Raw genomic sequence first — 19,503 nt, 5'->3', positions numbered from 1 at the left:
GATGTTACTGATTGATAATCTGATGATCGATCAGATAATTAATTATACGCTGTCGCTAAACAATTACCTGCCTAGATACCGAAATGGAGGATGATTCAAATGATGAGATCGTTTCTTCTTCTCTGCATTACCAATGTCGAGTCTCCTATGGCTTCAAATAACCCAAACATTTCGCTTTATTCCTTCGCTCTTTTGCCTCCCCCGTCTATCTCCGATCACCGAGCCTGACAGCCTGGTACAGTAACATGGGCACGTCATTAGATTGCATCGGCTCCCACAAAAGAGTTATCAGATCCTGTCATTTTCAACCGTCAGGGTTCATCAAACCCCGGTCTCCAATTTCAGCTCTGACGAACCCCAGAATTAATTACAACATTTGTGCAGACAAGCGAAAAAAACATTTCTTTAGACTAGCCCGTAGCCTCAGGTTTCTCTCATTATTTACATAAAAATAATTAACGTTTTAATTAAACTCAAGATTGAGATGTAACGGTCGTGTCAAGATCCGAAAACTACCTATCCTCAGTAAAGAAAATCTCTGTCCTTATGTCACTCAGTCCACTCATGTTCCTAAAAGATCATCAAAGAAACATGCTATGCGGTAGCAGATTCAAATAATACAAAATGCTTAGATATAGCTACTTGTAGCTTTCCCATCCCTAATGGTCTCTTCTGCCTGTCATCCGCTTTTCAATGCTTACGCGTTCTTCTTTCTGGCCTCATCATAGCCCTCCTCTTCACTGTCGTCATCCTCGTCGTCACCCTCTGTCCTTTCTTGATCTGTCTTATGTCGCCTATGCTTCATCGCCTCTCGAATCTTGCGACTCGCCTCATCAAATCCGCTTGAAGAGTCCAACGTGGTGAACCCACTGATAGGAAATCCACCAGATCCGAAACCACCTCCGCTGCTGCTTGACCTTGACCTGCTACGGGCTCTGGAAGGCGGCCGTGTAGAGAAGATGCCTACGTGACCAATATTGCTGAAGGAATCGTTGCGTGGGAGGGCTCGGCTAGACTGCGTCGTGCTTCGTCGCGAGAGAGCTGGCGGGGTCTCAGGCTCATAGCCAGTACTGGACTGATCGCTGTCTCTGCGACGATGTGTCTTTGAAGTTGTGGACGAACCACCCTCGGCTTTGTAAAGGTCGGGCACAAGCCGTGCCTTTTCAAAGTCATCAAACATCTCAGGTCCCAGGGTGTTGATGACATCTGTTACCTGAGCGCTCAGCTCGGCTCGTCGTTCTCGTAGCTTGTGGATGTTGTAGTTGGAGGTTGGTGTCAAGCAGAGGAGTAGTGGACGCAGAGACTTGAAGATATCCATACCAACCTCACCAAAACGCAGTGATGCAAAAGTGATGCCAACCATAAAGGGCCACAATGCGAAATAAACCACCAGCAGTGGTACGCCTTCAGGAACATAACCCCAGAGACGGTCTTGCCACACCTTAAAAGTTATGATGGCCGAGTAAATATGGTAGAGAGTGGGTGCAAACCCGATTGCCACAAGGATCTTCCAAGTCGCCATGACATCGCGGCCGCGGATTTTGACTGTTGAGCCCGCCAGAGCTGTCTTGGCCTTCTGTCGGCTGATGATCTTGGTCGCTACGAAGACAGGCGAGAAGAGAATCAAACCTGGCAATGTACAAATGAAGAGGAAGAGTAGTTTGATAGATCGGTAGATGAAAAGGAATATGACCTTGATCATATTCATCTTGGCATATTGGACTTGGTGGTCTTTAAGGTTGAGATACCGCAATTGAGAGTTGTACTCTTTGACTGCGGCAGACAAGGACGTGATGCGCTCATCGTTCTTGTATCGCTCATACCCCATGCACAATCTGCGGTTAAGCTCGATCACTACGGGGAGTGGGAGCTTCTTGCCGGTGGGGTTGTAGAGTCGACGAGCAGCCTGGATCACCATGAGTGTGTCGTAGTCTGGTGCAGAGACGGTGACAGAGTTCAGGGCCTGATAGACTGTGTCAAGGACTTGGCCAATGGCTTCACGACGTTGGTTGTTGCAGTAGAGCTCGACGAGATGACGAGGAATCTCAAAGGGGGCACCGAACTCAACAACCGCACGCGAGCGGAATTTGTGGGCATGGAAGTAATTCATTCCCACAGGTACGATCTTGAGGCCGCAATCGGGATCTTGGGCCAGAGTACCAAGGGCCATGATAGCGACACCAGCCTTGAGAGGTAGAAGTTCAGTGCGATCATGGCTACCGCCCTCAGGGAAGATACCAACACAGCCGCCATTGCAGAGCCGAGAAAAGACTGCCTCGTAAACTTTGGTCTGGTCAATGTGAGGCGCCAACTTGAACTTGGTGCCCTGGTAACCTGGAGCAGGACCCTTCACATCCTTGTTGGTGAAGTTCCCATCTTTGTCAATGTCGTCACGACCTGTGAGTTGTTGCAGAGCGATCTTGCTCTTAAAAGGTCGCTTGACACGGATCTCTTCAGGACCGATAATCTGAGAAATATCGACACTGGCGCCACTGGTGTTCTTGGTTGAGGGGAGGAAGAGCATGCCCTGAACCTCACCCTCTCCCTCTCCGAATTTTGTACCGACACCTCGAACAAGAGTTGGGTCGTTGATAGGATCGGGGAGGTAGATGGTGCCAGTAGCTGGTTTGGCAGCATCTTGAGCGCGGCCGACGGGAACTGAACCAACTTGTCGCGAGCCCCATCCGATGAAGCCGTGAACTGACTTTTGGGCAATGAGGAGGGACGCTCGTCGCTTAGCTTCGTTACGGAGGGTACGTTGAAGGATAATCGCATCGACGAACTATCGCAAATTAGTAACTGGTCTTGTCTTGTACAACATATCCCTGGTGCGGTCTATCTTTAACCACGAGCCCCCCCAGATTATGCACAACTAACCTGATTGGCATGTGGCGCGGCGACGAACAAAACAGGGCCAGTCTGAGGAACACGCCAGGCACCTCGAGGCACAACTTCTCGGAAGAACATATCGACGATGTTGCCGACAGTGTATAGGAACATGTCGTACTTCCAGTTCACCATAGGATAGAGCTCCTTCTGCGGGGTTGAGTTCGTCGCGGACTGCGGCGCTGCCGCGTCCTTTGTCCCAGCATGTTGAGACATTACGGGCTTGCGCGGAAGAGCCCAGCGTTATTGAAACAGGCGCGCGAAACGATATTTCGAAGTCGAGCTGTGGATAGATGTTGCACGATAAAAATTTCGACAGAGCGGGCAAGCGAGTTGTAATCGATGTGAGGGGCGGCGGGCTTCAGTTATGGAGCGAACACAGGATGGACGGTCGGACGGAAATGTGACGAGATATAATATATACAAATATTTGGAGGTGTTGGCTCTAGAGAGAGGTCTGCATTCCTGGAACGACAAGGATGAAGGATATGGAAGAAGATGCAGGATGGAAATGGAAATGGAAATGGAGAAACAGCTGGGGCTGCTGGGGTTGGGAACAGAATGTACTGTACTGCACCTCAGGGAGGGGAAGCTACTGTACTCCGTACGTGATGAGGGAGAGGTGTCTGCCCAGTAAGGAAAGGTTGGGTCTAAAGCTGACAAGCTATGATCTTCATAGGATGAGTTAAAAACCACGGCACTTTACATATCTTTTGGCACGTCACAATTGGCTCCCTTTCTCGAGTCTTTTCTTTGTTGTTGCTGCACCGACTGTCTTTGTCGTCAACGAGCTTCCTTTTTAGTTACAATCGCCCGCTTGCAATCCCTTCTGACGACCGAGGATATATACTTCCAAGCCCTATGGACTATAGTCTGCGGCGCAAACCCCGTACCAACCCGTACTCGCACTCGGCGCTTTTCCCCTGCAAACTGTTTATCATCACTCCACTTACATCGGAGATCCGGTGCGGTACGGTACGGGATGGTGCAGGTTGTAAGGAGCACCAGGGTTTTTGCGCAATCAGTATAGCATCAAAGACATTGTTTAACCCGAGCATGCCGGTCACAAGCCACGAATAACGGTTCTGCATGAACAGTACGACAATATCTACTGTCAAGAGCTTCATTGAACCTCTAGGAGGCAGTCATTAAACTACATCAAGAACAAGATATGTGCCGTCCCATCGCCTCCTTCGCCATGCCGAGAGATCACAAGCCCGAGTCACCTATCCATCAATCAATCACAAGTTAATTCGCACCACTATCGTCACCACCCCAGCCACTGTTAGTTTGCTCAACCCCGGAACCATCCGCTCCATCACGCTACAGTGCCTCTCCATATGGGTCCTTTACCGAATTCTCTTTGCGAATTTCCGAGAAACATCAAACAAGGAATAGAAAAACGCATCCGTGCACCCGTATTCACATGTCAAATTGTTGACTCTTTGTCGAGAAGTCTCCATCATTGCGGTCACAAAATGTCCAGAGATTAAATATGTTGAAAACAAGTAAACCTGCTTGGCCTAAATCTTGTCAATATCAGCCGAGTCCCAACAAAAAAGCCAAGTCAAGTGGCATCAATGCAGTTGAGACCTCTAATGCATGCGCCATCAGAATGGGGGGTGTGCACTCTACAGCTTGGCTACCTATGAAATTGCCGTGCCTCTCAATCCGTCAGACCGTCTGCTCATCCCGAGGCCGAAAGGATCTTCAGATTTAGATAGAAGAGAATAGTCGAGACGCTGGGTTGGGTATTCTAGACCTTTGTACAACTGCATAATGCTACACACCTTTCAACAGACCCCTGCTTCAATATGCAACTGTGGTGCGTTATGCTGTAACTACTGTCACTGTTCAAACTTTAAGGCTTAGGGTAGGTACGTTTTTCCACAAGTGCATCAAATACATCATGGATAATCATGTGCTGGAAGTTGTCACGATGGTTGAAAGACGTTATTGGTATTTTAGTAAGAAAAATAGGTAATTAAACATCCTCCCACGCCTTGGTAACTTGAGTTCATCAAAAGACACGCTGAGAGATTGTCCAACTCCAGGCCAGTGATCTTGAGCACTCAACGTTTTCCACGTCGCCGGCTCTTCTTCTCTGGCACACTTGCGCTGCCGCCTTCTAGCTCACCCTCCTCAATCTTGCCCTCATTTTCCAACTCTTTCAACTTCTCTTGCCCTGATATAAACATGCTCAGATCGCGGTTCATCTCTTGAAGGTCAGCATTCTCTCCTTTGAGTTTCTCCAACTCTTTTACTATTGCTTCGTGGTCGCTGTTGAGATGCTCAATCCGCTTCATCAGTCCCTCGTTCAAACGTTTTTCCTCTTGGAGAGATTTGCCAAGGTTGCGTGCTAATGTTTCGCTCCTGCTCGCCTTGTTCCGCTCTCGAGCAAGTTGCTTCTCTAGCTCTGGTATTGTTTCCTGGCTGAGGGTTGTATATTTTTTATCGAGTACTGCCATATTTTCTATAGCCTTTGAGGCTTGTGCCGCAGCTTCCTCGGCCGCAGCAGAAGCTTTCGAGGCCTTATCGACAGTCTTGCTGATCAGTTCTTCATAGTATGCCCTTTGGGATTCCAGTTGACTCGTGACCAGATGTGTGTACTCCAGACCAATGCTGTCCAGCTTGGCTCGAGGAACCACATCCTCTTCTTCCAAATGACCGACTGACCTATTTCTTGAAGGAAGTTCCACAACCTTCCCATCACCTTTATCTCGTATGAGTCGATGAACCCACATGTCTCCAGCGTAATCCCAGACATGCTGTGTTTCTAGCTCCAGAGCAAAACAGTGGGCTGTTTCTTTCCAGTGATCTTTGGCATGGCCACCTTTGTATCGGCCACAGCCCACATAGCCGCAAATCAAACAAATCCATAGGTCATCTGTGCAATCGCAGATGCTGCAGAGATTCGAGACTCCAGACCCAAATGGCTTTGAATGAGGCCCCGAAGGAGCTGATTCTGAGTTGGGTGAGGTGTTTGTGAATCGACAGACAGGACATCCAGCACCTTTCCAATTCTGGAGGCATGTACAGTGAAACACATGAGAGCATGGTATTGTCATCAACCCATTTGTCTCATCCATGCGTTCCAAGCATACAGGGCAAGTTGGCAATTCCACGAGATTCGGTGTTGGTGGAGGAAACGGTCTGAGGCTGCTCGACATGCCAGCCGGCGAGGATAAGGGGGAAAGAGCCGCGCTTGATTTTCGTCGTGTCGGTGTTTCGAATGTTATACTCTTGACGAAAACTACATGGCAGATTTGAGGCTGTATCATTGTTAGAGATAGGTGTAGGGAAACTGTATGTTTTGGTAACTTACCTCAACAGTATTAAAGACCTTTCCGTCGAACTCTCTCCGCCATTGCTTGGCCCGAAAATTGTTTCGGAACTTAAGCAAGACGAGATATCTGTTCATCCGCGATGTCATAACCATACGGCAATGGCTGATATCCCCCCTCCATTTTTCTCCAACGAAACCCATCAGGTCACCTGGCGACATATACGCCGGGACTGCTGGTATACAAAGAGTTGTGCAGTCGGTATCTTTTGAGCCACTTGCTTCAGTTTCTTGGTGGTTCGTCTCGATGAGGCCGGAAGTCTCGTCTTCTTCTCTGTAGAAGTGTACGACTCCCCAGCCGAGCTCAGTATTCTTCGTCTCAAGAGGAAGAAACTCAGCTTTTGTCGCTGTACCGGCCCCTCCGAATGTTGGCCCCAGTGAAGGAGCCGCAGAAGGGCCACTTCGGGTCGTCTCGCCTGCCATTGCGTGTCCAGTCCTAAGGTCGACCGTCTCGAGGCTAACACGGCCAAACCGCCAGTCTCTGACTGCGTTCTGTGGGTGTATCGCGACACTTGAGTTCGGGGGCGGAAAGCTGTTAGCTCGTTCGAGCCACTGTCTCTCGGTAACAATCTCGAGTTTCCGTCCAGAGTCTTTGACCGATGGCTTCGCAGCTGCGCCACAATCTATTATACCGAGATTCGACGAGGGTGAGTTTTCCCCCGTAAGAGTATATGGATTTGCGTGGCTCGCTGAGTCGTGCTGGGGATCTATAGAACTCGATACTTTATAAGTAGTTTGTCGGTCTAGTCGCGGATGGGATGGAAAGTCGTCGAAGACACTCGCTTCAGGAGACGGAAGCCAAATTTCGTCTTGAGCTTTAGCTGCTGATGTTGCAGCGACCGGATCAGGAGTCGGATAAAGCTCGAATTTGAGGTGATAGAAGTAAGACGGCATAGCCTGATATATCGGTCTGCGATTGAACCGCTTGCTCGAGAAAGATGTACTAGGTCTTGGTCGCAAACTCAGGTTGATCTAGGCATAGAGTGAGTGAAGTATATCGTTTGTTGCTAAGGAGGCCAAAATAGATGATGGTGAAGTGGTCGATAGTTATAAGTCATCGTATGCCTAGGTGTGACAGTGACGACGACGAAGAGGAGGCCTGACTTGGTGGGTACACGAGTATTTAAAGAGGAAAGATTTAAACTTGCAACTTGCGGCTCATGAGCTCTATGTCAGCCCCACCCATCATGACCAGGCTGTACTGTGGAGTACCCAGCATCTGAGGGGCAACTCCACACAGCGTCAGCAACACTTACATGGCAACACATGGAACATCAATAATCTACAAGACAATCAGAAGATGTGATAAGTAGTAGAGTAGACTTCAATAGTCTATTAGCACCTTGCATAATATTTGTAAGGGCAAAAACTACATAATAATCATGACAGGCCTAGAAGTTGCCTGATCTCGAATTCAAAGCCAGTCCCTAACGCCATCATAAAATCCTGTCACCGTTCGTTGGAATAGCTTACTGGCCACCGCGAAGTCGGAGAACGAGGTGGAGAGTTGACTCCTTCTGGATATTGTAGTCGCTCAAGGTGCGACCATCTTCCAACTGCTTACCAGCGAAGATAAGACGCTGCTGATCAGGGGGGATACCCTCCTTATCCTGAATCTTGCTCTTCACGTTGTCGATAGTGTCACTAGACTCAACCTCAAGAGTGATGGTCTTTCCAGTCAGAGTCTTCACGAAAATCTGCATACCACCACGAAGACGGAGCACCAAGTGGAGAGTAGATTCCTTCTGGATGTTGTAGTCGGAAAGAGTTCGGCCATCCTCAAGTTGCTTGCCAGCAAAGATGAGTCGCTGTTGATCCGGAGGAATACCCTCCTTGTCCTGGATCTTGCTCTTCACATTATCAATGGTATCGGATGACTCGACTTCCAGAGTAATGGTCTTTCCAGTAAGGGTCTTGACGAAGATTTGCATACCACCACGGAGGCGGAGGACGAGATGAAGGGTAGATTCCTTCTGGATGTTGTAGTCGGCAAGGGTTCGGCCGTCTTCCAGTTGCTTTCCAGCAAAAATCAGACGCTGCTGGTCAGGAGGGATACCCTCCTTGTCCTGGATCTTCGACTTAACATTGTCGATGGTATCGGACGACTCGACCTCGAGAGTGATGGTCTTGCCAGTGAGGGTCTTGACGACTATTAAGAGTTGTTAGAAGCAGATCGTGTGACGACTAAGTCGATGTAACTTACAAATTTGCATACCACCACGGAGGCGGAGAACAAGATGAAGAGTGGACTCCTTCTGAATGTTGTAATCAGAGAGAGTGCGGCCGTCCTCAAGCTGCTTGCCGGCGAAAATCAAGCGTTGCTGGTCGGGGGGGATGCCCTCCTTGTCCTGAATCTTGGACTTGACGTTGTCGATAGTGTCAGAAGACTCAACCTCGAGGGTGATGGTCTTGCCGGTCAGGGTCTTGACGAAGATCTGCATGATGGCGGTGATCTGTCGCGAAAGTGATGTGGATAGATAGTAATCGAATGAGAGAAGGTCTTTGTTATCGCTAGTCTTGAGCGAAAGTAAAGTCTTGGGTGGGAGATGTTTTGGGAAGAAAAGAGGATGAAGTTAGAAAGAGGTGAGAGAGGTTTAAGTACTGAGGGGGAAGGTTTGTTTGATAATCAAGCGGGCGGGCAGGCGAGAGGGGGCGCAGTGACTGGATTACGCTTGCCAGTGACGAACGGCAACGGCAAGGCAGCGTGGCAGACACTGGAACCCAGGAGCGCAGCTTCCGGGGGCGGATGATTCATGAGAGCGAATGACGGTCGCGGCTAGGGAAGGCTCCAGAATCTGGCCAGGCTGCAGAGCGCCACTACAAGTTCTCGGTACTTTATCTTTATGTGACACTGGGCTTGATATGAGGTACTCGGGACCTGTCACTTATCGCCGTGAAGTGGGTCCAAGGTTCGCCAAAGGCTGAAAGTCAGACTGATGTCAGGAGCGGTGTTTGGATGTGTCTGTTCATTTATCTCTAGCATCTTCGAGGAGGATCTCGAAGCACTTAGAAATATAAAAGCAAATCTTGCCCTCAAGTTCAAGCAAAGTCTTTATCTGACGTGCTTACAACAAGCGACAACCACCGACTAACAAATCAAAGCGTGTCTACCATAGACCGACGCAGTTCCTTATCCATTACCCGTCTCATTCACCATCTCACCGTGATTCACCACGCATCAGCAGATACCCACGGCCTAGCGCTAGGATGCACGAGAGCGGAGTGGCGGAGCATGGAGTGGACATGTCGCCACTTTACCCCGGGAAAGACAAAAAGCGATGCTTGTTTGGATGTCTTGAACAGACACGATTCGACCATCACACATTTGTCTAGAAGAACAGCTAATTATTCAAGCCTTTTCTGGGAGATCGCAGGTGATCATTCCCCAAAGCTTCAGAGACCAAGCCTTTGGCTCAGGAACCGATGGCGAACACTCTGGATCAAAACGCCGAGATAACTCAAAGTGGATTTGACAGGATACGGAGTAGGTCTAGCACCATTATCAGAAACGGGAGACTTGATGTACCTGGACGGACACCTCTCTGGCATCAAGAGTTCAGCACTCAATTATCTCGCAGTCAGCGATGCTGAACTTTCACAGCAGAAAATTTGACGACTCTCAGTCCAAGTTCCAGATCGAAATGTCCCGGGGGTCACCGACTTCTGCCGCCCGCTGAATCCGGTCTTGTCGGTGCTTGCGACGTCATCAGCCAACGATTCTGGCCCGTGAGGACCTTGTCTTGACGACTACCCTGTTCGCATCAACTTCTTAAACTTGCTGCAACACAACGAGGCTGGTAACGTTTCGAGTTTGGATCACGGCAATGCCTTGAATTCGAAGGCATTCATTTCCAGCTATGGTCGTCTCGTTGCTTTCATCTGCGAATAATCGCCTCACTGTTTCGATTCGTTATCAAACCTGACAATGAGCTTATCTCAAACAATCATTGCTTAACATGGCGTCTTATCATGACCCCGCCTTTGTGGTGTTGGCAAGGCACCTCGTGAACCACCCAGACCCCCGATTTTGTGATAGCTCGGCAATGCCTGAGGGTGTCTAATGCTATCGGTCCGCCCCAACAGCCATGGTGTTTCAGTTGATGCTATGGCTGACTATGTTTTTCGCTTTCCCCTCCAGCCGTTGCAAATATGCGTCTGGATTAGGAAGTTTCTTAGTGTCGAGTGAGGCATTGTCTCAAAGCTTCTGAAGTTTTGACTCCAAACGATTTAAGCAGAACATTAAGGAATGGAGTGGCCTTGAGGGTATTACTTAGGATAAAAGTCCCAAGTTTTGCCTCCCCATGAGTGGCCCCTAACATTAGTTATCTGACCGTTCAGATGTATTATGGTCATGCACTGGTCACTCATTCACAATTTCCGTTCAGTACAGACTGAAGTTTCAAGGGGTTTAAAATTCCATTCGATATACTTGTGGCAGCTTTGTAGCACTTGCCAAGCATAGAGCCTTTTTTGTAACTATCCCAATATCCCTTTGACAAACTGCTAAAGTAAAAAACACGATTCGCTCTGCTCTTCATCGTCGACTTCGCACTCTGCTTGCCGCGAGTCCAGCCCAGCCCACTTGAGCTCATCAACGCCCTCCAAAGAGACTGTAAATCACACACACACCTCCCATATAGGCTCATCAGCCATGCGAATTCTTTCATTCCTCAAATGCCACATCGTCAAACATGATCCCGTAATAACACCACAAAATGGGTGAGGTTTGCTATCATCTGTATGGTACGGTCGTTCTTCTCTTTCTCCAAGACTTTAAAACAATAAAACAATAAAATATGATAAAAAGAACTAAAACGCTCTGTCTTCTTCAGTCATACAATCATAGAAGAAAGTCATAAGAAGGTCATAACACATTTTCCCGTGTCAGGTAGCTTCGTGTTGTCGGGCGGTGACCAGCCGTGATAGAATGTTAGAGTCATGTTCGTATGCTCAAAAAGGACAAATCTGGGGTCGCTGTTGACCAAGATTGAAAAAGGCCTTGTCAACGCTTTCGCTGTGATAAAACAAATGCAACAAAGGAAAAGAGGGCTCCTATAGGGCCCCGTCATATGTTTTGACAGTGTCATAGCATCGTGATTTGAGTAGCAGTATCTTAGTTGGCCCGGATAACAAGCTTTGAGAGGAACTTGTTGGACAGGGAGTCGAAGTCGTAGCGGTCAAACTTTGACTCTTTGCGGGTACGAAGATAAGCCTCTGTGATGTTCGTTAGTACGAGATATAAGAACAATACTGTCAAGGTGTACATACCGTGCTTGATGACGTGCTGTCTCACTTCAGTCATGGCCTCGCAGACCGAGGTGTTGTTGTGGAGGAGGTGGCCATGCTTGCGTGTGTCCCAGTCGGTGAAGGCAGGGAGCTTCTGGGAAATGGCGTGGAAAAGACCCACAATCACACCAACAGGTGTTGTCTCCATGTCAGTGCAGAACTTGTTGACGGCAACAGGGTCGGGGACTCGGTAGTGGCAATCGAACTGCATCTCCTCCCAGACAGCAAGGAGGATGGAGGCAATCATGAAGATGGTAGGCCAGTTCTTCATCTTCTCACCACTATAGACGCCAGAGTAAAGGGCAGAGAGCTCCTCGAGGATATCCTTCTGCAACTCACGCCACATATCGGCGAGGGCACACTTGATCTGGAAGTTGATCATGACAGGGGCGACAGTACGACCGTAGTACTTGGAGTCCTCGTCGTCGATCTGACCATCGAGGTCAACCTCGGATCCCTGGTTCTCAACCATGGTGATGTGCATGGTGAGGTTGTAGGCAAGGACCAGCTTAAGCGACTTTCGGATAACAGGCATCTTCTCCTTGACATAGTAGCGGTGAGCGGTCTTAAGAATCTCGGTGATAAAAGGAGTACCCTCGAAATGGTCGTCAATGAAGTCTTCGAAAGGACCATCAATGTGCTTGTCAAGATACTCAGAGAGTGCATCAAGACGAATACCTTCGGCACCGACGTCAAGCTTCTCAGTGCGCGTCTCGAAGTCAATAGGCTCCTGGTCGGTGAGTGTGGACTCGACCCAGTCAACCGAGAAGCAGCTGTCGTCGGCAACAAAGACCTCGCGAACCATAACGGGGAGCGCGAAACCGTATCCGTGGGTGATCCACATAAGGGTCTCCTTCTGGGCGAAACCCTTGACATTGTAGACTGAGACACCACGGTCCATATGTCGCTCGTAGTCGGCCTTCCAGTCCTTCATGAAGTAACCAATATCCTTGATGTCGATACGAGTGCAAGGAACCTGCCAGAGTCGGGCGTGAGAAGGCTGGCAACCAGCACAGGGCTCGCCCTTATCGCAAGTCTTCTTGAGGAATTTGCATCGGAGACAAGCTCGCAATTTTCTGATCTCACTAGCCTGCTTTCTCTGCTCAGGTAGAAGAGGCCCCTTTCTGCGGCCAACCTTCTTCTCAACGGTACCATCCTTCTTGCCATTGGAAATACGTCGAACAACATTCTTAGTGGTGCTCTTAGCAATGGGGCTCTTACGAGGACCCGAGTTTCGGCGGTTAGTGCTGCTGGAAGATGGGGAGACAGATCCGGCACCACTGCCGGGGCTATGACGGCTCGAAGAGGGTTCAGACTTGATGGGGACAGTGGCGACAGCGGTGGCAGCGACAGTGGTGGTAGCAACAGGCTCATGGGTATGTGTGTGAGTGTGAGCGTGGTTGTGAGCGTGGCCATCGTTGCTGAAGCAGTTGCGGTGGTTACCAGCATCGACATAGCCATCAGACTCGGGAGAGAATGGAGAGTAGGGGAAAGGCGCAATCTCCTCAAAGCTTCCGAACTCCATGGAATTGGCGCCGTCGGATGAATCGGAATTGGTTCTCAAGTGAAGAGTCTGGGAAGGGTTGAAGATAGCAGCGCCCTGCGCGTGAGCTTGTTGGAACTGATCGAAGTTGGGCTGATTCCAATCCACCATGGCCCAGCCCTCGCCTGAGGATGAGGGAAGAGACAATACCTCGAGGTATGTACCAGTAGGAGAGTTGCTTCCGACGCTATCAAGACGAGGTAATCCATCCATCTGCAGAGTATTCTGGAATTCCTGCCAGTCCCCCATTCCGGTGTTGGGCCACACGGCTTGTGTGTGGTCGTCCATTGGCAGTCCATTGAATGTCGATTCGAGGAGATTGGCTTGAAGAGCTGCCTGCGTAGTCGCGGGAAGATAATCCAGGGGGTTGGTCGGCTGGAAGTTTGCAGGGAAGGCATTGAAGCTCATGAGGGCAGCATCTTGGATGAACTGTGTCATATCAGCAGCAGCGAGGTGCTGCTGTTGCTGCTGCTGTTGCTGAAGGGCCCAATCCGTCAAGGGGTTCACACTTTGCTGAAAAGGTGATTGTTGTAGCGGCGAGTGCTGGCTATGAGGACTAGCGGATTGAGATGGAGGAGAGGACTGGTGCTCCTCCGGGCTCATCGAGGCATAGCCGTGAGAGTTGTTTGAAGACATATCGAGCGGAACAGCCCAGTGCCGGGCGTCCTGGGGCATGATGTTTGAAGCAGCCGAAGGACTCGAATGGGTCGTGGCAGTCGAGTACGTTTGGTAAGCAGTGCGATTTCGAGTATAGAAGGTCGTCAAGTCGAGATAGGCATCACCCCCGCCGTTGTTGAAGTCGTAAGTCATTCTGGGCAAAAAACAGAAGGGAAGCGGAGTAGGAAAAGGCGGATGATCGATAATATTGTAGGAACTGAGCGGACGACACCGCTCTTTCGTGAAGTCCCTTGTTGAGGTGAAGGGAGGAGGTCTGAGGTTTTGGAGCAGCTGGAGAAGGAGAGGGACTGCTGGAGAAGGCTCAACGGCGGGTAGATCATGGGTTAGTCTCGCTGCTGTGGGCGGTTTGTCGATGGGGGAAGAAGCGGTGAAGCCGTCGGGACATGTAGCCAATGGCCAAGCCACCTGAGATGGAGGCGCCCACCCACTAGAGTGGCCGCTACATAAGCCTATCCGCTGGCGGCGTCCGCTCCAGTGAAGAGCACACGACCCGCTATGGATTGCATGGATCCCGCCTAGCACCTCACAGGCTCACACCCCGGGAACCCTTGGGTTACTGTACTGGCTGTTCTGCTGCTGCAACCTTCCTGCGCCTCTTCCGGGGTGTTGGATATTAACCAATTGTGGAAGTGGGATCGATGGCATGACAGAACCTGGTTCATCTGTTAAGGATTCCTCGTTGACGCCATGTAAACACAAACAGGTTTACCCCGAGCCGAGTCTAGCCAACCACCTTGGTAGTCGCGGCCGCCGCCATCGCTCCGAAGCCATGATCCAAGGTTTCGGTTGACAGAAAGTCAGTCTGTAATCTGAAGTCAGTGATTATGCTGTCGATTACTGTCTATACCAGCCTGGGCTCTACCATATGTCGCCCTGAGACTCTGTGATCACCAGCCATAGCAACATCAATTCCCTCATGGTGTAACATGAATTCTGCCTCCTCACCAGACCCCGATCCAGTCGAAACTCGATAGACTTCCCATGAATCAAGAGCTCAACCTATCGCCAGTGGTCAAGGCCCTAGTTAGGACCCAAACGGCCCATAATCCAGCCATTTCCCCCCACCAGGATAGTAGCTTATAGGCCATAGTATACTATTCTTCACTTGGCTGCCCGCTTGTCAGAGAATCACGATACGTAGCGGGTCTGTTGTGCCAGCAGATCCATTGTGGCCATAAATCGTGCATTAAATCCAGGTACCCAGTTGTCTATGTCCCTGAGAGGGTGACTGGTCTACGATTCTAGTTGATAGATGCGAATTTTCTAATATCGATAGCACCCGAGCTCTCTGTGATCTCTTTGATGCGAAGATGAGGCTGTTTAGTCAATGTCGTGATAAGATTCAGATCTGCTTGACTTGCGCCATCTTATTTCTCTAGTCCCAACCTTGTGTGAATTGAGGCCACCCCACCGAGGCCCTTCAAGTGTCAAAAAAGGGCCCGGACCGGTGCCATACAGTGCATTTAGCACTTCAGAAGCTCTATTCCGACCGCGTTTGGTGTGTGTACAGTGTGTTGTCAGACTGTCCACAAGCTCGAATCTGTTATCCTTTGCCTTCCCACCAGCTCACCTTGCAGCAAAGCATCGTTACAGCACAGCGTTGGTGGTTGCATTGCTGCACTGCAAGCAAATGGATTTATCGTGGCAATGACGAGATAAGCACCAGTAGGATTCACATATCACGAAATGCCCATCCGGCCAATCCCCTTCACTTCATGTCTTCTGCATATTACATATTGCCTATCCCGTTTGCCTGCACGTCGTGCATCTCCATACTCCACCGTCTGCTACTATGTGGTGCAGTTGCAGTTCTGCTATAGCCTATCTAGACAATACAGCAGAACTCGCCGCTCGCGCTCGCCCACTCCGAGATCAAGTGAAATCTGAAGACATCGCCGAGCTCTGCAGGTCATTCTCGAATTGTATAGGATGGGCAGCACGGCGGTAAGCCACATGCTGATGGTAACACAACCATGGCGGCATGGCCCTTTCGAAATGTCTCAAGGCTTGGAATGCTGCACCATAATCCTGCACGTGCGATGGTTTTTGACTTGCTTTGTACCCCCGGTACTAAGGTATGAGTTGTACGGTCCGAGCCATGTCACGCATTACACTGTCTGAGTGAGGAGTCTCGGGATTTTGACCAAAAGAATGAAGAAGAGAATCCGCAATGGCTTGACGGACGAAGAAAGTTGCCACAAAGCATCGGATGATCATTTGGACGGTAAAACTCCAAGATGGATCATCTTCAGCCATCTCACCAACCATCAAAATTTTAGCAATCTGGGCAATGGACCGAGAGCCATTGAATGCTTCACAACCCTTGCCATGGACATGGCCTCACTGTTTACAAGAGGACAAGTCTAGCGCCAGCTTCGCCGAAACACTAACCCTTCAAGACTAAGACCCGGACTCCACCTCAGGGTCTCACAAGGGCTGGCTGGTTAGTTAAGCCGTCGATCCCCTCAAACACCCCATCCGCTTGGCTGTCTGGTGTGCTCGTGATTGCCAGCGAACACGTCCAGGATCAGTGCAGAAACATATCCATTCAGGCCATCACAGCCAATAGATAACCGGTATTTAGCAGAATCGGTTTATGATGCTCTTGGAAGATGCACGATATGTCCCGCGAACCTGAGTTAATGCGGCAAATAGTTCGTCAGCTTTTCAGTTCCCATTCAACCTCGTGGTTTGTCGTTTATTTGCGGATATCTAGCTGATGTGGTTGATCACCATGAAGAGCGTCCATAGTTGTCCATTGATTTCTAGGCATGTTGCTTCCACATGCAATGCCTGGCTGGGCTGATAAAGTCGCTGTAATTGAGATGAGAATGCGTAATTGATGCTGGGTACAGCTCCATTGATGTTGATATTTCGCTCATTAGGCTTTCAATAGTGGTTGACGCGTACCATACGTGCTTCCTCAACTGACCAGGCTACCCCAGGCTTGCATTGGCGAAGGCATAACATCACAATGCTGAAAGCAGAGAATCGTCAATCGTCGATCCAGTCAGCAATTGCATTGATAGCAAACAAGATCAGAAGCCTTACAAGCCTTGGTTCCTATTTAGTGTCTTGAACTAGTAAATTCTGCACGACAAGTATGTAAAGCATCAGGGCGAGCGAGAAGTCCACTTCAGGCTATCAGCGATCTTGATCTAGCCTGGCCACTCCCGCGTTAGGCGTGCATACATAGATATATCGATCATGGAGGCGACAAGGAATTGCCGATGATACAAGTGTAACAGGGCAGTGCACAGCCTAATGTTGTGTCTTCTCAGCCACGTAAAGAACGCTGGCCAGCCTCTCCGGAGTAATGAAGAAAAGACCATATGGTGTCTCTGTGTAATGTTTCTCAAGCTTGGCAGTAGCACGAGGCTTCAAGACATGGCGCACTGTCTTCTCTGCGACCTGCGGCCAGACCACAACCCACGCTACCACGTTCATGCTGGGAGGTGGGCAGTGATGTCAGAAGCTCCCTCGAGAGAGCGGGATGAGACAATATCTAACACTAACACACTGAGATTCCGAATCTCATGAAGTCGAAGGAATGTAAGCTGACATGCTCCGTATCAACCTCTGACTTCCCCCTGATACAGCTTCTGATGTGTTGACCGCATCCGATGCTACAACCAGGGTTCTCTTCAATACCCTGGCTATTCTCCGTGTGCACGTCTCATATTGTGGTAGTGCCCCCATTGATACTTCTCTATAATAAGTTTAGTCCCAGATGGATCTACGGCCTTATTCACGGAGAATCGATGATGCGTGGTCTAGCGACGGCGTCTCTGAGAATTCATGCGGATTAACTAGTTTTGTCTCTCAACAGAATAGCACGAGTCAGTATGTTTGAGAATAAGGCGCGCGCCAACACTTAATCGGCTCATCCAATGATCAAGGTTCATGTTGATTAAAAGACTCTGCAGGGCCGAACAGGTTATCAGGGCAAATGGCATGTTGTCCACGATTGGTCTGGCCAAGGCTATGGGTTGATAGATGTAGCCATAGTTGGTAGTTGTCCGTAGTAGCCGCATCGTATCTCCCGGTAGTTCCACAGCAGATGGATTCGTTGCGCCGGCTATTGGCAACTCTGTTGCCATCAGACCATTTTTGACGCAGGGGTAGATTTCGACGCTCATCAGAGCAGGGAACAATCTTCGGCGGTGAAGATTTTGACCAAACACTAAGGAAGAAACGACTCCATTCCTCGATCCGGATTCTAATTAAGGAGGCTTCAATCAATACTGCCGCTTATCGTGTTGTCTCTCTTTGACCTTTGATCTGGCTGGCCCACCAAGAATATGGAGATCGGCCCCCGACACTCCGTGAGCCGATCACTCCCCGCCATGGGCCGTGGGGACGCAAGGAACGCGGAATTCCTAATTAATCCCTCCTCTGTAACGTCTGGTCTCATCTTCGTGGCCCATAGACCATCGTGTGTACGTGCGCACTATCAAAATGTCGTGGCCACGTCGATCTGTCGTATAGTTACTAAGTTACGAGGGGCTGAGTTTGTGTTCACTTACGCCGGCTAAGGATCAATCCGGTGCAGCCTATATTAGTGGCCATAAACTGGTCACGCAGCCGTGAGAAATGAAACCAAAAAGACAAACTATCACCATCCTTCATTCCTGAGGCTAACAACCGAGATTTGTGCCAAGTATCTCACATCACGGAGATGATTTCTCGCACGCAGAACGTCAAGTTCGTCCTTAATCTGTAACCGTCAGATTCTGCAGTTACACTCAAGATCACCAGTTGTCTTGTAAGGTGGCCGTTAGTCACCTCAACTGTTGATTGACAACTCACAACTGCTCCACCTCAAGATAGAACATCTCCTTACTACACTATCAACCTCTTCATCGTGGTGTTACAATCTGCATAGTATCGGCTTTCATTCATCAAGTTGGATGACATTCTGCAGGTAAACCCAAGGCACCTTGGCTGCTGTCTCATTGCCTTTGGGCACCTCTGCAGCTGTTCACCTAGGATGATAGGCTAAGCCCCACGCATACACATATGTATATGATGTAGAGCCAGATTATGTAGCTAATAATGGTTCTTTGGAGACATATGCATGTATGTGTTGTTACATGCATCTTGGTCTGGAACCTTCCAATCACTTGATGTTTGGCAGAGCAGTTTGCTCGAGAGTCCGAAGTCGTCGAAAGACTGTGACTCATATTTGGTTGGCCAACCTCCGGGAACGCCCTCAACTACCTGCCTTTGAGTGGCTTGACTCTCATGGTATAAGGCGCAGATATGTAATTATTAGGAATCACGCTGATGGCATCATGTCAAGGTGTATTATTCACCCGATACTCACCACAGCCAGAGCAGGACCCATCGACTTCAGGTCTATATCATTGCTCCGTCTAATTTACACAATACCTCGACTGAGGACAAGTGGTTTTGTTGCCAAGTTTCACTGTGTTTGTAATATGTCACTCAAAACATACTCGAGCCGTGTCACTGTGATGTTTGCTACTAATTCTTCTAAGAGAAGTTCCAGTTACAGAACGTATAGTTTCTATACATTTCTTCACAATTAAACGTTACCCGCAAACACATAGTATAGCAGCCCATATAGTAGTATCCATGTCGTAAATAATAAACTTAGAAGATTCGCACTATTGACAATATATATTTACATCGCAGTACACTATACCAGCAACTATCGCCGAATATTGGGGGGAATAGGTCCTTGAGACGTGAAAACTGGTATCTTGAAACGGCCACAACCATTAAGCGTTGCAATTCATCGTTC

General features: G+C 49.2%; 4 protein-coding genes; all 4 read right to left on the bottom strand.

Annotated features, from left to right (window-relative positions):
* Positions 1–697: 697 nt before the first annotated feature.
* On the bottom strand, positions 698–3,102 carry FFUJ_06289 (probable SCT1-suppresses a choline-transport mutant; the record flags this gene model as incomplete). XM_023579598.1 has 2 exons in its annotated part: positions 698–2,782; positions 2,878–3,102. The coding sequence occupies 2 exons, from the start codon at positions 3,100–3,102 to the stop codon at positions 698–700; spliced, it is 2,310 nt and encodes a 769-aa protein (XP_023432406.1).
* A 1,856-nt stretch (positions 3,103–4,958) lies between these two features.
* Positions 4,959–7,123, bottom strand: FFUJ_06288 (related to cytoplasmic Zn-finger protein BRAP2 (BRCA1 associated protein); the record flags this gene model as incomplete). XM_023579597.1 has 2 exons in its annotated part: positions 4,959–6,158; positions 6,212–7,123. 2 exons carry the CDS (start codon positions 7,121–7,123, stop codon positions 4,959–4,961), a joined length of 2,112 nt encoding a protein of 703 aa, XP_023432405.1.
* Positions 7,124–7,698: 575 nt separating this feature from the next.
* FFUJ_06287 (UBI4-Ubiquitin) lies at positions 7,699–8,670 on the bottom strand (the record flags this gene model as incomplete). XM_023579596.1 has 3 exons in its annotated part: positions 7,699–8,378; positions 8,433–8,523; positions 8,596–8,670. 3 exons carry the CDS (start codon positions 8,668–8,670, stop codon positions 7,699–7,701), a joined length of 846 nt encoding a protein of 281 aa, XP_023432404.1.
* Positions 8,671–11,342: 2,672 nt separating this feature from the next.
* FFUJ_06286 (related to C6 finger domain protein) lies at positions 11,343–13,868 on the bottom strand (the record flags this gene model as incomplete). XM_023579594.1 has 2 exons in its annotated part: positions 11,343–11,443; positions 11,498–13,868. 2 exons carry the CDS (start codon positions 13,866–13,868, stop codon positions 11,343–11,345), a joined length of 2,472 nt encoding a protein of 823 aa, XP_023432403.1.
* Positions 13,869–19,503: the final 5,635 nt, after the last annotated feature.

The sequence above is a fragment of the Fusarium fujikuroi genome, chromosome FFUJ_chr06 (assembly GCF_900079805.1).
Source record: "Fusarium fujikuroi IMI 58289 draft genome, chromosome FFUJ_chr06".
NCBI lineage: Eukaryota > Fungi > Ascomycota > Sordariomycetes > Hypocreales > Nectriaceae > Fusarium > Fusarium fujikuroi.
Note: the sequence above shows the minus strand (reverse complement) of the source record. Positions and strands in the feature narration are given on the sequence as shown.